Below are 17,822 nucleotides of genomic sequence, written 5' to 3'. Positions count from 1 at the left end.
GGTGTGGGCCTGTTTTAAGATACAATCAATTGTGCTTCGAGCATTTTGGAGATGCAGCCTGGCCTCCCCGACCCAGCTCCGTGGGGGCTTGTGAAATGAAACCGAGACGTGTGGCCTGCCCGATGCTGTCTCGTGGATGCAGGACTGTGGGTGTTGTCTCCTTGCCTCAGGAAGTGTAAACACTAATGCTTCCACTGTGTGTGAGGCTTACTGAGCAATACCCATAAAAGTAGCTGCTCTTCCAGTAAACACAGCAGCCGATCTAAAGCGTCTCCGGCCTTCTCCTTCCCTCTACCATGGGTTTCTTCCGATACCACTCACTCCTGTTATGCAATGTGACTTGGCCTTACATTCTATTCATAAATACTAGTGTCCAGTAGTAATAGAAATCAGTACTTATTCCCATGGTCAGTGATCACGAAGACTTCTGCCCCCGTGCGGTGTTTGCTCAGCCTGGACTGAGGCCCGGGTGGGATTTGGTGCGTGAACACAGCACACATATAGTCCCTCGGACCCCCACAGCTCCTCCAGGCACAGCGTGGACAGCAGCCAGGAGGCGTGGGAGCCGGAGCTCACGTGCAGACCCCAATGCTGGTGCTGAGAGATGCATCTAGTCCAACCGTGGGCAAACTACGGCCCGCGGGCCGGATCCGGCCCGTTTGAAATGAATAAAACTAAAAAAAAAAAAGACCGTACCCTTTTATGTAATGATGCTTACTTTGAATTTATATTAGTTCACACAAACACTCCATCCATGCTTTTGTTCCGGCCTCCGGTCCAGTTTAAGAACCCATTGTGGCCCTCGAGTCAAAAAGTTTGCCCACCCCTGATCTAGTCCCATGGGCACAGCACCGTGTGGGGAAGGCCTGGCCTGGGTGTCAGAGCCTCGGGTGGTGACAATGTGTCCTGGCAGGGGGCAGAGCGGGAGGGCCCAGGAGCAGAGAAAGGCAGGCAGCATCAGGGAAGCCTGTGAGCAGGCAGCAGGGACAGCCACCGCAGCGTCCGGGATCTCTCTCCCACCCAGGGTGCAATAGGGCGTCAGCTCTACGAGGACCGAGACCCTGAGCAGGTTACCAAGACGAGGTCCCCAACTCATCCCACAAGTATTTTGTGAATGACCACCGTGAACGAGGCATTATTGATGGCCGGAGAAACAGCAATGAAAAAGACAAACTAGCTCCTACCCCATGGAGCTTATCATCTAGCGAGGAAGAGGGAGCTCGCACTAATCACAGAAATGAAATGACTGGTTAGTTACTACAATGATGAGTGCTGTGAGGAGGAGGCACCAGGGGCTCGCAGAGCGCCTGCTAGTGAGCCCGCTGGGTCTGGGGTCACAAGCATTGCTGACCGCACAGGCTGAGTTGGCTGATGGAAGACATCGGTGCCTTCAATAGCTGACGACGTGATCGCGTGCCTAGTCTATTCCCGGAATTGAGCTGAGCATCTGGGACATGCAAATGGACAAAAAAGGTTTGTCGACATGAACGTGAAGAGCACACGTGGTAAACACCGGGCAATGCTAAGCACCTCTCCCACACGTGAGTGGGAGGGCCTGGGCGCCAGGCACAGGGTAGGCAGGGTCTAGAGCACAGTGTCTTTTTCATCACACGGAGCACGAGATGACAGGAGCCCATTTTCCTGGATTTGGGAAAGGCAAGGGCAGCATGTTACCTCCTGTTTCCACATGGCAGTGCTCTGCCTGTGAACGAATGAGTGGATGACTGGCTCTTGGCCCGCCTCTGAACAATAAGTGTGTTTGAGGAAGTTGGTTCTCAGCTTGTTTATAAGGAAGAATTGAGACAAGGACACGGAATCGCAGCATCTAGATCAGCGGTGGCCATGGAGGTTTGCGTGTTCCATTATTTACAAATTAGATACGAGGGCCCCACAATGCTGATCTGTTCATTAATAAAACACTCAGACAGAGGGGACCTTTACCAGGAAGAGCTGAAAGTGGAAATTCAATTATTTCCTTCCTCTGCCCCACTGGAGATCATTTTGGTAAGCAGTGCTCTGCCTCGATGTGTTGGATGGGAGTGTGAAGATGGAGGAGACTTCGGCCAAAAACAGGTGGCCAAGAAGAGACACTGGCCTGCAGGAAGGAGGACACTGGCCTGCAGGAAGGAGGGACACTGGCCTGCAGGAAGGAGGGACACTGGCCTGCAGGAAGGAGGGACACTGGCCTGCAGGAAGGAGGGGCACTGGCCTGCAGGAAGGAGGAGGACACTGGCCTGCAGGAAGGAGGAGGACACTGGCCTGCAGGAAGGAGGAGGACACTGGCCTGCAGGAAGGAGGACACTGGCCTGCAGCAAGGAGGAGGACACTGGCCTGCAGGAAGGAGGAGACACTGGCCTGCAGGAAGGAGGAGACACTGGCCTGCAGGAAGGAGGAGACACTGGCCTGCAGGAAGGAGGGACACTGGCCTGCAGGAAGGAGGACACTGGCCTGCAGGAAGGAGGACACTGGCCTGCAGGAAGGAGGACACTGGCCTGCAAGAAGGAGGACACTGGCCTGCAGGAAGGAGGACACTGGCTTGCAGGAAGGAGGGACACTGGCTTGCAGGAAGGAGGGACACTGGCCTGCAGGAAGGAGGGACACTGGCCTGCAGGAAGGAGGACACTGGCCTGCAGGAAGGAGGAGGACACTGGCCTGCAGGAAGGAGGGACACTGGCCTGCAGGAAGGAGGACACTGACCTGCAGGAAGGAGGACACTGGCCTGCAGGAAGGAGGGACACTGGCCTGCAGGAAGGAGGACACTGGCCTGCAGGAAGGAGGACACTGGCTTGCAGGAAGGAGGTGTCCATGCATTGAGATGGGGAGGATGACAGGTATGCAGACGGAAACATCTAGTGGGCAGGTGGACTGCGGGCCTGGAGTTGAGGGAAAATGTTGGGGCTAAAGAGACAAACTTAGAAGCCAGGACAGAAAATAACTGTTAAAACCTCTAACCCAGGTAAATGGCCTGAGGGAGAACAGGTAGGAAGGAGAGGCCCCTGGGAACACTACCGTCGGGGTAGTGTTGCAAAGCCTGCACATAAGGACTGAGAAAAGGATTCAGTGTGTCAGGCTGTCCAGGTGACCTTCCGCCGGCCAGGTGAGGGACCAGAGCGTGCTTCCTCAGTCTGCAGCCTGACACGGCGAGGCTGGTGGGAAAAGCTCAACACAGCCTGGCTGCTGGAAGCGGCTGCCACGTCCTGGGCCGAATGCCTTCTGCAAAGCACACGTCGTTGCCGGGTGCACCACGCTGAGTCGCCTGGCCTGGCCTGGCCTGGCGGAGAAACGGGTAACTCTGACTTGCAGTGGTGGTAGGAAACATTCACAACCAGAAAAGAGTCGTTTCTTTAGCCTGTGCTCTTGGGCCAGAAAGACTCAGTTCACCTCCTGCCTGTCTTCAGACCATCTGAGCCAGATGGAAATCTGTCTCCGTTCTTTACAGCTCTGGAGGCAACGTCTCAACAGCTCTTGTCTGCCCTGCAGTTTCCGAAAACCCTTGCCAAGGTCAACTGGAAAACAGGCCCTTGTGACCCAGAGTTTGTGAATAGCTCACTTGATGAGTAATGAGCTGATCAACAGGAGAAATAAAGTCGGAGATGGCCTGCTTCTGGAAAGACCAAGCGTGGGGTCATGGGAGGCCGAGTGAGGGGCCTGTGAGGGGCGCGCCCAGCCTCCGGGGTGCTCCCGGGCGCTGGCTCGGGAACTGAGGGGCTCTGTCCTGCCGGAGACATCAAACGCAGGAAGCACAAAGGAGCGCCTGTGCTGTGCCCCGAGAATAAACTCGGGCGAAGTTACTCACAAGGAAGGATTGTCATCAAGATCTTGTCATTGAAGCGTTTCCATTTCTCGGTGCCCAGAGCAGATAACCCTTGAGATGGCGCAGCGGACTCCAAGACAAAGGGCATCACTTACCCGCAAGAGGCGCGTTAGGGAGAGAGAGGACGAGGGGGTACTGTGCCGAAAGCACTGGGGTGGAAACAGAGGCTTGCTGTAGGTAAAGAGACGGAGCTCAGAGTGAAGTTGTGGGAAATACCATTTTCTCATATTTTCAAAAAGTAACTGGAGTCATTCAATCATTTTTTTTTTTTTTAATTTTCACCTGAGGATATTTTCCCATTGATTTTTAGAGAGAGCCAAAGGGAGGAGGAGAGACAGAGAGAAACATCGATGTGAGAGAAACACATTGATTGGTTGCCTCCTGCATGTGCCCCAACCAGGGGCTGGGCCGGGGAAGGGCCTGCAACCGAGGTACGTGCCCTTGACCGGAATCAAACCCAGGACCCTTCAATCCTCAGGCCGGCACTCTATCCACTGAGCCAAACTGGCTAGGGCCAAACATTTATTGATCCATTCCCAGGCACCAGGCACTAGGCTGGACAATAGGACCTCAGGACATATATCCTTGGAGAGTGAACTGCCTACGGAGGGGGTCAAGTATGACCCCACCACCGTGGGACAGCATGGAAGGTGCTACAGAGGCAGGTACAGGATGCTACGAGGGGGTGAGGAGACGTCCAGCCAAGAGAGGAAGACAAGCTACAGGGGCGGCACCGAGACATGGCTGCACCTGGGAGTCCTCTCATCTGAGCTGCAGGCGGAGGCCCGCTGGCATTTGCAGATGAAATATTCATGGGTGAAAACAGTCCCCATCGAGTAACCAGAAAGGTCTCTGCCTCGGTTTAATTTGCTAAGACACAAGTCTGAATGGACTGCCAGGAGGCCAGAGTGCACGGCCACGCCCTCCGCCGGGCAGCCCTGTCCCAGCACGGCTCAGCTCTTCCCAGCGACATCCACGGAGTCATTCTCAGGCTGGTTTAACGGTTTTTCTCTGCAGAGTCAGGGAACTACGGAGTTAATAAGGCACAGATGTCATAAGGTGAGGAGTTTATTTTAATAGCAACATTTATTTAAGTAGTTTTAGAAATTTCCTTGGCCCCATAGGCTATAAAACCATTAAAGAGTCCCTTACATTTTTTTCAGTTACACTTTACTGCTTTTTATAGTGGAAATTTTATGTCATAGTGACTTTCATGGTTTTGGAGACTCGTGAAGGTCAGGGGTGAAGCCTTTGAGAATGTCAAGAGTTCAAGTGCATGAATAATGAGTTACATTTCATTGGCGCTCTACTGTCAGAGCCTGGTCTCAATTTAAGTTTGAAAAAAAAAGATTTCTTTGCCTTTACATCAGCGGTTCTCAACCTGTGGGTCGCGACCCCTTTGGAGGTCGAACGACCCTTTCACTGGGGTCGCCTAAGACCATCCTGCATATCAGATATTTACATTATGATTCATAACAGTAGCAACATTACAGTTATGAAGTAGCAATGAAAATAATTTTATGGTTGGGTCACAACATGAGGAACTGTATTTAAAGGGCCAGGAGGTCGAGAACCGCTGCTTTACATGATTTTCCTATAATGTGGGGGAGGGGACCGTGGCTGCACCCTGTTTATGAAAGCTTGGCCTGTGCTACCAGACGACAAAGGATGACACTTATGCACAAAGTTGCGCCCTGACAAGTAACTCAAATCAACAAAGATAACTAAATTCCCCCAATTGAATGCTTTTCTCTTGGGCTATTTCCTGGAATCTAATAACCTCTGAAATGCAAACTCTGGCCCCTGCACAAAACACCCTCCAAGTTCCTCTAACTTAACACAATAGCACACCTCCTCATCTGCTTCCCTCCTGTCTCCTTGTCCTGACCATCAGGATCGCATGAGTTCATCTCCTGAAGCTGGACAATTCAGAGTTGGCCAGACCCTTCCCCCAACATCTCCCATCAGTTACCAAATAAATAGATTTTACCTCTTCCATGCAGCCGGGTCTGTCCAGCCCAGGGCGCTGCCCTTGCTCAGGGCCAGGTCACCTGCCTGTCGTCACAACATCCCGACTCACTGCCTGTAGCTACCGTTGGTCTACTCTCCACATTGACAAAGTAAATGTTCTCAAAATGCAAACCTTGCATCCATTGGCTTCCACAGGTGATCAAGGTGTGGGATCTGATGCCCGTGGCCTACACATCACACCTTGACTGTGACCGTTTTCACACCTCCAGCATTTTGCATTTGCCCAACTCTTGCCCGCACCATCTGGTCACCCTTCTCTTCCTTGCGAGCCTCTATCAGTATCTTGAGGATCTGCTCTGAGGGTCACTACTTCCAGACAGCCTCGTGTGACTCCGAGGCTCCCCTGTCCGGGTCCCACGGGATTGGGCACACATGTCACAATCTGCAGGGACAGCTTGTTAACCGGGGGATCTCCAGCGATCCCTGAGCCGTGGTCACCTTTGCGCCCTGGTGCTCTGCACATGCATGGCTCCCCAGGCAGGCAATGTTTGCTGGATTCATGGACCGTGACTGAGATCTGGGCTACCTCGTAAAGGGAGAGAAGCATGTTATCAAAGAGCCAAACTACTTTTTTTTTTTGTTAATTATAAAGTGCATCAAGGTGCCAGCAAAGTTAAAACAAGGATGAAGAGTGCTTAGATCTCAACCAAGTTCTAAATTACTCACCACAACTCTTCTGGCTACAGACTAACTTTAGGCAGCCTCCTGCGGCCTGTCAGAGTATTTCACACTTGGGCACCAGCAAATGCCCCATAGTTATAGGAAATACTTACAGAAAAGCTATTAGTTTTGAAAATATAAATGTAAAAAGATGCCCAGGAACAGCATCTGCTGAATATTTTTTTTCTGCATATGTGGCCACAATATCAGACACAGGATGTGGTCATACTGAATGCGATGTCCACAGGGGGTTACAGCGAGGCCCTTCTACTTTCTCATTCATTCACACACGCAACTGTGGTCGCCACCATGTGCAGAGACAACGCAGGATCCCTGAGATTCCAGGCTTCCGAGGGGAAGATGGATACAAACCACACAGGGCATCCTGGACAGTTACTGCTAAATCCAGCCCTGTTCCAACAGGCGCTCTTCCCCTTGTCCTCAGCGGGTCACGGGTTACCTGGGGTGACCTCATCCAGCTAGCTGGTCGCGCGGGGCACAGCCTTCGCTAGGACGCAGCTACGCCCGCGTCCACAGTGCGGCGTGTGGGTATGTGCGCTGCGGCTGCTGAAAGAGATGTTCTCAGATGGAAAAGATCCGCGTGAAGGCAGGCGGAAGTAAACGCTGAGCTCCGGCTGCCCCCGAAACTGCTGGGATCTTGGTGACTGGGGCTTAGGTACCCTCCCTCCAGGCCCAGGTGGGAAGAAAACTTCCAGGCAAATGCAGGGAAGACCCCTGTCCGCTGCCCTTAGCACCTCTGCTGGAGCCTCGACCTCAGCTTCGACAAGGAGGGGTACGGGGGAGCCCCATTACAATAAAGGACCCCTCTCAGCTACAGCTGCTCCCCTAGCCCCTCTCTGCCTCCAACGTGCACTGCAGATTCCCTGAATCCTGACAGCGCTGCGCCCCTCGCCGCCCAATCCGGCCGGCCTGTCCCCCACGCCCCCTCCCACTTTGCCTGGGCCGGGTCCCACCTCCACGACCACCACCGCCCACTCCCCGCCAGGCCAAGACCCCAACCTCCCGCGCCCACCCAACCCCCTCCAGCCGGGTCCCCGAACCCCCGCGCCTACCCAACCCCCCTCCAGCTGGGTCCCCAAACCCCCGCGCCCACCCAACCCCCATCCAGCCGGGTCCCCAAACCCCCGCGCCTACCCAACCCCCCTCCAGCCGGGTCCCCAAACCCCCGCGCCCGCCTCAGCCCCCATCCAGCCGGGTCCCCAAACCCCCGCGCCCACCCCACCCCCCTCCAGCCAGGTCCCCAAACCCCCGCGCCCACCTCAGCCCCCTCCAGCCGGGTCCCCACGCCCCGCCCACCCCGGGCACCGCCCACTGCAGCCCCGCCCTGCCAGGCCCGGCCCACGTGTCGGGCCTTGCCGGGCGCCCTAGGCCCTTTAAACACCCCCACCCTACACAGCACCCCCCCACCCGGACGGCAGCCGGAGAGGGACAAAACTAGTGGCGCACAGCCAGTTTCCTCCGCGATCACGTCCCGGCTGCCCGGCCCACCGGCCCTCCGCCCGGGTCACCGCCCCCTGGCGTCCCCAGCCCTGCGGGGAGAGCTGACGCGGCCGCTGCGGGCGGGGCCGGGAGGAGCGCGAGTCCTCCGCCTCCTCCGCCGCCGCCGGCCGCCCGCCGCTGGGTGCGCTGCTCGCGGGGGGCGGCCGCGGTGCAGAGGTTCATGCAGCGGTGGCGGCGGCGGTGGCGGCAGAGGGACCGGGCTCCATGCGGCCGCCGCCGCCTCTCCGGCGAGGGGCGGCGGGCTCCGGCCCAAGGTGGGCGCCCCTCCTCGCAGCACCGCTCCCTTCCCTGCCCTCCGCGCGGGCGCTGGAGCCGGTGGGGGCGCCCATCCCCGCCTAGGAGCGCACGCTCCGCGCGCCCTGCCGGCGAAAGGGGCGGGCGTGGCGGGGGCGGGGGCGGGCCGCCGGGACCCCGCGCGGCGGCTGGAGGAGGGGGCTTCCCCGGAGGATGGCCGGCCGCGGCGCCCTGCTCCTAGGCGCGAGCTGAGCCGCCCTGGGCGCGGGAGGCGCGTCGCCAAGCCGGCGTAACGGGCGCCCCCGGCTGCCCGCGCGGCCCCCGTGCCCCGCGCCGCGCCGCGCAGGCCGGGCGGCAGGATGGGCTGCATCCAGAGCATCACCTGCAAGGCGCGGATCAGGCGCGAGAACATCGTGGTGTACGATGTGTGCGCCACCATCGACCAGTGCCCCACGCGCATCGAGGAGACCTCGCCCATCGTCCTGCGCTACAAGACCCCCTACTTCAAAGCCTCGGCCCGCGTGGTCATGCCCCCCATCCCCCGCCACGAGACCTGGGTGGTGGGCTGGATCCAGGCGTGCAACCAGATGGAGTTCTTCAACACCTACAGCGACCTGGGCATGTAAGCGACCGGCCGCGCGGGACGGGAGCGGGTCTCCCTCCGGCCCCGTCTCTGCTCCCACCCCGACCTCCTCCCAGCTCCTTCTCTCTGCTCTCCCCATCCTCTGTCTAAACCTTCCTCCCGCCTCCTCTTCCACCTCCCCCCTCCCTGCGCTTTTGTTTCAGTGACTGGGCGGGCGTAGGGAGGCTCCTCGCGAAGCAGTTTCTCGTGGTTTGCGTCTGACTCCCCGCGAATGCGAGGAGACGGTGCGGGGCGGAGAGAACGCGGCAAGGAGTGTCCGAGAGATGGGTGGGGGTGGCTGGCCAGTGCCCTGGGAGTTTCGGGGCGTCGTCTGTGGTTTGGGGGGCTTCCCAGGAAGAGTTTAGGGGGACCTGTGGAGAGAGAAGAGGAGTGGAGTGCGGGGGCGCATGGGCTGTGCCGCGCGTCCTTTGGCGAAGCAGGTCCCGGGCGTCCGAGCGGGACTGGGTGGTTCTGCCCATGTTCCTTTGACTGTTGAAATCCAGCCCTTTCCCCCGGGCCAGGACGCCTGGAGGCATTTCCATCTGGAATCGCAAACCCGGCAGAACCGCCCGCCTGGCTGGGCGCCCTCTGGATGAGTTCTGGGCAGCGGGAGCAGAGGCACCCGGTGCGTCAGGCCGAGCAGGGCTGGTGGCCTGTGCGAGCGGCTCCTGCTGGTTCCGCGCGCTGTGCGTTTTGTGCTCCGTGGTCTTAACTTACTCCAGAACTTTCCTAAATGCGGCGCTGGGAGGGCTCCCACCGCCGAATCTGGGAGCTCTCCAACTCCTTTCAGCAGCGCCGCTCGGCGCGTGCCGGGTACGGCACCGGTGGAGACCCAGCCTCTGAGACTCCCTGGCCACCAGGGGCGGAACTGCAGGCTGGTGCGGTGGCGTCTAGGGTTCTCTTATTTACTAAATTTTCATAATTCCCCGCCAGCCTCCTTTCAGAAGCAGACTCTGAGCGGATGGAGCTACAGAGGCTGAAAGGGTTGGGCCTGCGTTCTACCGGCTGTTCCAGGGCAGGTCCAGGGCACCCTAATTAGCTTGCAGCCTATAGGGAACCACTTTTCTGGAAGTCAGCCTCATTTCACTTATTAATCCGAAACCCTAGAATCCCCAGGTTCATCCATGGAGTGTGGATATGGGTCAAGCCACCCTCCCGAAGCCGCTGCAGGCTCCCTGTTGCACTCCTAGCATGGCAGTTCACACTAGTCGGAGGTGCTAAAAGAAACGCTGACAGGTCTTCCGTCCTCCCGAGAGAGTTTGCACTTTTCAAGCACAAAAGCTCAGGGCTAAAGGTGTGTGAGAGCGGGCCCTTCATGCCTCCACACCCCGTGTTCTCCCCAAAGGCGGCTGGATGAGAAATGGGGGACATTATTTTGGGTGAATCACATCATTTAAAAACAGACACACCCTCAAAAGAATGATTACATTTGAATACATGTGTCTCTTAAAGCTGGTTTTTGTTTTACTTTGTTTTTTAGAAACCTGTTCTTTCCAACCAAGTCAGAGAAAGGCCCAGGCAGGGCAAGGGTGCCCTCCCTTCTGCCTCCCGGCCTGGCCCTGAGGGCAGTGTAACCTTGATGGGGGCTGGGGGGCAGTGATCGCAGCCTGGGGCCCCTGTAGAGGAGGCCAGAGGGACTGAACAGAAACAGCCTCAGGTTCCCAAGACCACACAGCCAGGACTCTTAGTCACCTTGGTCTCTTAAGCCAGTGGTCGGCAAACCCATTAGTAAACAGAGCCAAATATCAACAGTACAACGATTGAAATTTCTTTTGAGAGCCAAATTTTTTAAACTTAACCTATATAGGTAGGTACATTGTTATTAACTTAATTAGGGTACTCCTAAGGCTTAGAAAGAGCCACACTCAAGGGGCCAAAGAGCCGCATGTGGCTCGCGAGCCGCAGTTTGCCGACCACGGTCTTAAGGAAATCAAAGGCAAATACATAAAGAATTCTTCCCATAAAAGAAAGTGTATCCGACCTCAAGAGAAGTCCAGGTGAGAAGTAAACAGATGTGGGAGTTGAACTTCCTGGACCCTGTGGGAGGGTGTGTCCACGCTGGAACTGACATTAACAGGCAGGGATTGGTGCCAGCGCTGAGGCTGAGGGGCACGGATTCCCTGACCTTCCTTACGGAGTTCCAACCTTCGGATTGGGGGAAGCTTTTGCCGTTAAACTGCTACTTTCAGCATTTTAAGATTGTTGGTTTTCAAGTTGTTGATGCAGAGGACAGTCTGCAAGGACAGTCCCCAAGAAGTCATAAAGCCTGTCATTATGGATCTGTGTCCAGATTCCGCCCGCCTCTGTGTGGCTGCAGTAATTGCTCTGTTTAAGGCCACTTTGGAGCCCAGCTTTGATTGAACCAATTTCCACAAAATGCTGATGCCTGAAAACTTGGCCAGTGTCAACTTTTTAGTGGGAGCTCATATGACATGAGTCGCTGCAGTCTGCTGGGTTTGATGTCCACTTCAGCCGGCACCTTGAGTGGAAAAACCCCGGCACCTGTGTGCAATCAATGCGCTTGTTATGACACGAAGCATGATAGGATGAGAGGACTGGGTTTAGAAAGCTGCCTTTTCAATATTTGAAAAGTTGAGGAAATCCACAACTCAGAACGGCAAGAAAACCCTATTTATGGCTTAACAGAAAACGTAAACTTTTGTGGTTTAAATTTTCAACATCTCCAAGAATAGGGTCCTGAAATAGTTGCTTATCATGATGGCCGGAGCTTAACTTGAACTTGAAGTCGAGTGATGGGACTTGCGTAGATGATTCTGTAGAGGCAGGATGGGGAGTACTCGTGCGCCCCGTTGTGTCGTGAACCCTGCCGCTGCAGCCGTGGTGATGCGGGTCTCGTCGTTGGTGAGGAAGGGCCCCTGCTTTTCTCCACCCCCACCCACCCCCCCACCCCCCCTCCCCCGTCAATAAACCCGTGTTTCCGAGGGCCTCCGGCGTTCTGGAGTCTGTGGGCAGCTTCCCTGCTCCTCAGTGTGAGAGGTGGGGGGATGCCGGAGAGGCTGGGCACCGGGCAGGGTTCTCAGGAGGTGTAAGGACCAGACTGGACTGGACTGGACAAGATTCCGCTGGGCAAGGAAGACTGATTCTGAAGGGAAAACAGCAAATGCAAGGGAGGGGCGGGGCTGGAGTGGAGCTTCCAAGTGGAGACTGTGGGAGCGGGGTCCTAAGGGGGGCTGGGTGTGTTGGGGAAGTCCTTGGACATTGTGGTCTGGAAAAGACCAGGTCGAGGTGGGAGTATAGGAGGGATCCATGCCTTCAGACCTCTCGGGCACACGGGGCTTTCAGTAGGACATGGACCTTTATGTTGGGAGTTTTGGATCGTAGAGTCCAACCCAAGAGGTTTCTGAACAGAAATGGGTCGTATGTCAAGGATGGAGGAGGGGAAGCTGAGGCTGATGAGGAGCCCATGTGAATCGCCTTCTAGAACTGGAGGGGAACAAACCCTCTGGTCAGCCCAGGCTGATGGAAGGAGGATGCTGGCCTGGGGGGAGCTTTAGGAGTCAGGAGGTCCTCGCTCGCTGCCCTCCTTCAGCTCAGCCTGTCTGTCTAGTCTTCCCTCAGAGCCAGCGTCACTGAAGATCTGACTGTGCCCGCTCCCTCTGTCACCTGCTCCGTTCCACCCAGGCAGGTTTTCATTCATTCCAAACGGCTCTCACTCAGTTCGTCTGTGATGTCCGTGTCGCCAAGTCCAGCAGCCTCTTTAGAGAGACGCTCACCTTCTCAGCAGCGTTCCTGTGGCTGACGGCTTCCTCGTCCCACTCACTGCCTTCGGGAGCTGCCGCGCTGTTTGTCCAGCTTCCCCTCCCTCTCCCTCTCTCACCTGAAGAGGCAGCTCATCAGGCCTCTGCTCGCTCTACGTGCTCCCTGGGAGATTTCTTTTTTAAAATATATATATATATATATCTTTATTGATTTCAGAGAGAAAGGGAGGAGAGATAGAAACATCACTGATGAGAGAATCATTGATCAGCTGCCTCCTGCACACTGCCTACTGGGGATCAAGCCCGCAATCCGAGCATATGCCCTTGACCAGAATCAAACCCAGGACCCTTCAGTCAACAGGCTGACGCTGTATCCACTGAGCCAAACCAGCCAGGGCTACTCCCTGGGAGATTTCATCCATCCCAGTGGCCGCCAATGCTCTCCTGCAGCTTAGGGGTGTGTGTGTGTGTGTGTGTGTGTGTGTCTGTGTGTGTGTGTGTGTGTGTGTCTCTACCCAAAATTTCCCCTTGGCCGTCTGGGTGACATCTCAAGCTTTGCAAATTCAAACCTGAACCCTTGACCTCCACTGCAGCGCCCACCCCGAATCCACATCAGTGTCAGCCTAGGTATTCCCCCACACCTCGGGTCCATGCTCCAGTCCTGCTGGCATCTCCAGGGCAGCTCTGTCTGGCCACACTCCCTATGGCCACCGGGTAGCTCTGTCCGGCCACACTCCCTATGGCCACCGGGTAGCTCTGTCCGGCCACACTCCCTATGGCCACTGGGTAGCTCTGTCCGGCCACACTCCCTATGGACCCCGGGTGGCTCTGTCCGGCCACACTCCCTACAGCCACCCCTTCCATCTTAGGACACATCACCATCACTGTCCTGGCTCCGACAGCGGCTTTCTAACCAAACTCACCACCTCCAGGTCCTCCCCCACAGCAGCCTGAGTGATGTTTTAAAGTTGTAAGCGCTACCACTTTTTGCTTAAGCCCTTTAATGACTTCCATGCACTTGGGTAAGCTTTGAGGATATCTCCCCACTCTCTGAATTTCTGTCCCCAGGCCAGGCCAGCCTTTTCCCATTTCTCCAAAGGGACCAACTTGTTCCCAACCCAGAACTCTCCATGGGCTGCTCTGTCTGAAATGCTCTCCACCCACCCTCTTCTAGCAAATTCCAGCTCCCCCTCCAGGTCTCAGCGGTTAGCTCTGCGGAGAGCCCCTGCCTCCCCATGTAGGGCTGTCCTTTCCTCCACTGTGTGCGGTCCACTTAGTGAGAGAATTGTGCGCTGGTTTCCACCTGCCTCGGCTCCGGCAACATCAGCCCATTTCATTCTCGACGAACGAACAGTGCTGGGCCCGCAGCACAGGTTCAAGAAACATCTGATGAAGATAAATAAATGAGCCATTTGTCTGACCTTCTCCCCCGAACCATGTCTCTCCTTGTGTTAGCTTTTCATACGAAACCTGAGGCCAATCCCACACGCAGTGGAGCGCTGGACACTCCCGCCGCTCAGCACGCGACAGATTCCCTCGCGGTGCTTCGTGCCATTTTGTTCCGCGTTGCCTCCTCGGCGCAGGCTTCTGCCATGGCCTCTGTCCCTGTGGGCCCCTGTGTAGCAGGAGCCAGGAGTAGTGTTCAGCAAACACCGCGGCCACTCTAAGTCCCCAAGGAGACATGACATAGAAAGCCTGCCATTGTCCTGCTCCGCCCGCATAACCCACTTGGACCTGAGCCAGACTGTGGACATGAGACTATGGCCATTGCTGAGATGCCCCCCTGCCCAGCCATCAGTGCCCCAAAGCCAACCTCCCTGTGTTCCCAGCTGCCTGTGCATGCGGTGTGGCCATGGGCAGGCCCTTCGCTGCCCACCCAGATGCCTCCTGCAGGCATTTTGCTCTTGAGGCCCAGCTTGGCCTGTCTGTCCAGGGAGCCTGATGAGTGTCCAGGCCACTTGTGCCCATACCTGTCCCCCCAATCCCACTCCGCTCCCAGCCAGGGGCTCCTGATCAGGAAGTAGCCAGAGCTGCTCCTCACCAGAAACACTAGGGACCCCTGGTCTAGAGCCACAGATAGGGGCACAGGGTCCTGTCCCCAAGGAAGTCCTGAGTGCCCTTGACAACTGGCCTGACCCTGGGCCTGTAATCTCTCCATCTCCCAGGAAGGAGGAGGAGGAGGCAGATCTTATCAGCATTAGCTGGCTGCAGATAAAACACAACTCTGAGTCCCGGGGGGGGGGGGGGGGGGGCAGGGCAAGGAGACAAATGATGGAGAAAGAGTTCAGGGGGAAAACCAAGGGGGAGCTAGAAAGGACACGGATTTGGAGAGCCTGGGATGCTAAGATCGCTGCACAGCGCTGGGTGGGACGTGGGAGCGGGCAGAGGGTGAGGGCTGCAGGGTGTCTGCGACCTTCCCCATGACAGGGAGGTCAGTGCTGTCCAGGCCGATCTGCAAGTGCTTCACGAAGTTCCAGATTAAGAAAGAGGGGCTCCTGCGTGAGGACATGCAGGGCCTGGTGAGGAAGGCAGGGCCCCGCTTTCATGGCCCATCTGGCCCTCCCTGTGGCCCTGGAGCTGGATGCTATTATTCTGCCCCTGTTATCGATGGGAGACTGAGGCTCGGGGAGGTCAGAGGATTGGCCTGAGGCCACACGTCCAGCGAGTGGCTGAGCTGGGATGCCTCCGGCCCCGTGTCCTGCCGGGCCCAGCGGTGGCGGGACAGGTTAGCATTCCTTTCGTGTCAGGACACAGGCCTCCTGGTTAAGGTCCCTGCCATTGCTGGCCCAGCGTTTCCTTGGCGTTTGGGGAGACGCTCAGCTTTGTCCTCAGTACTCGAGTAGGTGATCCTGCCACTCTCGCAACCAGGCACTTAGGTCCCCTGGTGAGAAAAGTTCTAGGGACAACAGAGGGGCACTGTTTCTGCTGTGCGAACACGAACCGCAGGAAGTGGCCGTGAGGAGACCAGAGGGAACCTGAAGTTAGCAGTCACAGAGCAGTGTGGTGGCCCCTCAGAGGCAGGGCCCATGGCTGCCAGGGCCCCTGGGAGGGCTGGAGTCCCCACCCCACGACAGAGAGGCCCACAGTGCGGATGTCCCCCCCAGGGCAGAGCCATGGCTGAGTCCCCTGTCTCTCGCACCCACATCACTGCGGTGCTGGGGTTGTGATGGTTCGTAAAGAGGGGTGTGCGTGTGCGGGTGCAGGGACTGTGTTCAGAGTCTGGGAGGTCCTGCCACGGGAAGGGGAACAAAATGACATTACAGGTGATGTGCGGGGAGCTTCCACCGTGGCCGCAGGGACACCTTCAGTGCGGGGTGGCTCATGGCGAGGTGGGGTGCCTTGGCTCAGGGACCCCCTGTGGCCTCATGTCAGCCCCGAGGGGCGGCCCCGGGCCCAGCAGACAGTCGCCCCGCCCCTCAGGTGCTGCCTTGGGAGTTCATCCCTCCGCTCAGCCGGGAGGAGAAGAGGCCCCCGGGGAGGACCTGGCTCGGGATTCTCGCCCTGTCAGGCCGTGTGGCCGCGGGACCCTGCCGCTCAGGCCCTGGGAACCCAGCCAGCGGGTCGCGCTGACTGTGCCCAGTGAAGACACAGCCGCTGGCTCCCCAGCTCGGGGACGTGAGTCCCAGTGCCCTCGCTGTGACCTTTGCAGGCCCCTGAACAGCTCAGCGTCTCGCGTGCCTGCACGTGAATGGGCAGCAAGGTCTGTGCTGTTTCCTTCAAGAACCTCTGTGGGGGGCTCTCCTGAGGGAGTGCTGTGCACGTGCTGGAGGCGACGGTGCCACCAGGGGGCGACGCTGGGTCAGCCTGGGGGAACCGGAGGGTGTGGTCCGGGCACAGAAGGAGGGGACAGGGACGGCTGTCTTCTGTCTTCCGACTACTCGCGTGGGTGTGGCTCCGCGTCCCAGCAGAATCCACCCTCCAGGTCTGCTCCGAGCCGTGGTCCTGGGCGCAGTGAGAGCAGGAAGCCATGCCGTCTGTGCCAGGAAGTGTGGGGTTGGTTCCCAGCCTGGTGGACAGATGAGACCAGCACCACAAGCAATTTGTGTCCAAAATGCTTTCTGATACATTCTTTATGATGTGTTTTTAATAATACACATATTCACAATTTTGTCCCTTAATAAGGGGACCTCCCCTAATTAACCTCACAATAATCGTGAAACCTATTGAAGGCAACCGGTTTTCCCATTTTAGATGAAATAACATGCTCAAGGTTGCTGGCAGGTACTGATCAAATCAGACCTGGCGTCCAGGCCCCCTGCCTCCTGCCCGAGTGCCCTCCTGTGCCACGGTCATGGTCAGCCAACCAGGACAGGAGCCGTGTACACTGAGCCCCTCTGGGTAGGACAGGGCCCAGAGGCCTCTGAAGATGAGAGAGGGTAGATGAGGACACGTCAACGTGTTCAACAAAAGCAAAGAGAAATTTCAGGCTGTCAGGTTAAAACAGAATAAATCAGGCCTGTGCCACCTCGTGAGGTGACTGGCAGGCTGCCCCGGCTCCCTCTCCCGGGCCCTGACCTTTCCACACTGGCTCGTGGGCTGAGCTGGGCAGCCGCGCAGAGGCTGTCAGGGTCTGACTAACGGGAGGCAGTAAATCAGCCTCGTCAGCATGCTGTGCAGGCCCTGGAGGGGCAGGCAGGCAGAGGAGGGGGGGTGGCGCCTGGGCACGCATGGTGGTGGGGACATGGGGAACCACCAGAAACAGGCAGTGAGGAGTTGCTTTGCCTGGCCTCGAGGGTGCGGAGGTGTCAGGATCCAGGATGTGGGGGGCATGAGGCTTGAAGGACATTCAGATGAGCTCTCCTGAGAGGAGGCTGCCTCCTCTTCTTCCTCCTCCTAAGAGACCAGGCGGAGCCTCCATTAACGTGGCGGCCCCGCCCCGAGCCTTCGGGGCTCCAGACCAGATTCTCTGAGTGACTCAAATATTGGAGAATCTGTTTCAAACTTCCATGAGCAGCCTTGACATTTTAAGGAAGGATGAAGATGTACGTGCCCCAACAGTAAACCCAGACTCCTGTTGAGGACGGCGGCCTGGCCTTCGGAGTCCGGAGCCTCTTTTTCTAGGACCGGAGTCCACCTTAAGGAACGGGCAGAAATTTGCTGACTGTCTCCCCAAGAGGCCATGAGCCCTCGGTGACAATCATGACAATCGCAGCAGCATTTGCTGGGCACCTCCTAGCTCTAAACCAGTGGTTCTCACCCTTCTGGCCCTTTAAATACAGTT

At 57.2% G+C, this 17,822-nt stretch overlaps 1 protein-coding gene across 2 annotated transcripts in view; it reads left to right on the top strand.

Annotated features, from left to right (window-relative positions):
* Window positions 1-8,446: 8,446 nt before the first annotated feature.
* FAM78B (family with sequence similarity 78 member B) overlaps window positions 8,447-17,822 on the top strand; it is a 50,228-nt gene continuing 40,852 nt past the window's right edge. For both annotated transcript variants that reach the window (XR_004973462.1, XM_036344933.1), the window contains exon 1: window positions 8,447-8,882. Coding sequence is in view for 1 of the 2 variants with exons in the window: in XM_036344933.1 (XP_036200826.1) it covers window positions 8,620-8,882 (263 nt within the window). In the remaining variant the exon portion in view is untranslated. The remainder of the gene's footprint in view (window positions 8,883-17,822) is intronic.

The sequence above is a fragment of the Myotis myotis genome, unplaced genomic scaffold (assembly GCF_014108235.1).
Source record: "Myotis myotis isolate mMyoMyo1 unplaced genomic scaffold, mMyoMyo1.p scaffold_m19_p_18, whole genome shotgun sequence".
Taxonomy (NCBI): domain Eukaryota; kingdom Metazoa; phylum Chordata; class Mammalia; order Chiroptera; family Vespertilionidae; genus Myotis; species Myotis myotis.
The sequence above is the reverse complement of the archived record's forward strand: the minus strand, read 5'-3'. Positions and strand labels throughout refer to the sequence as shown.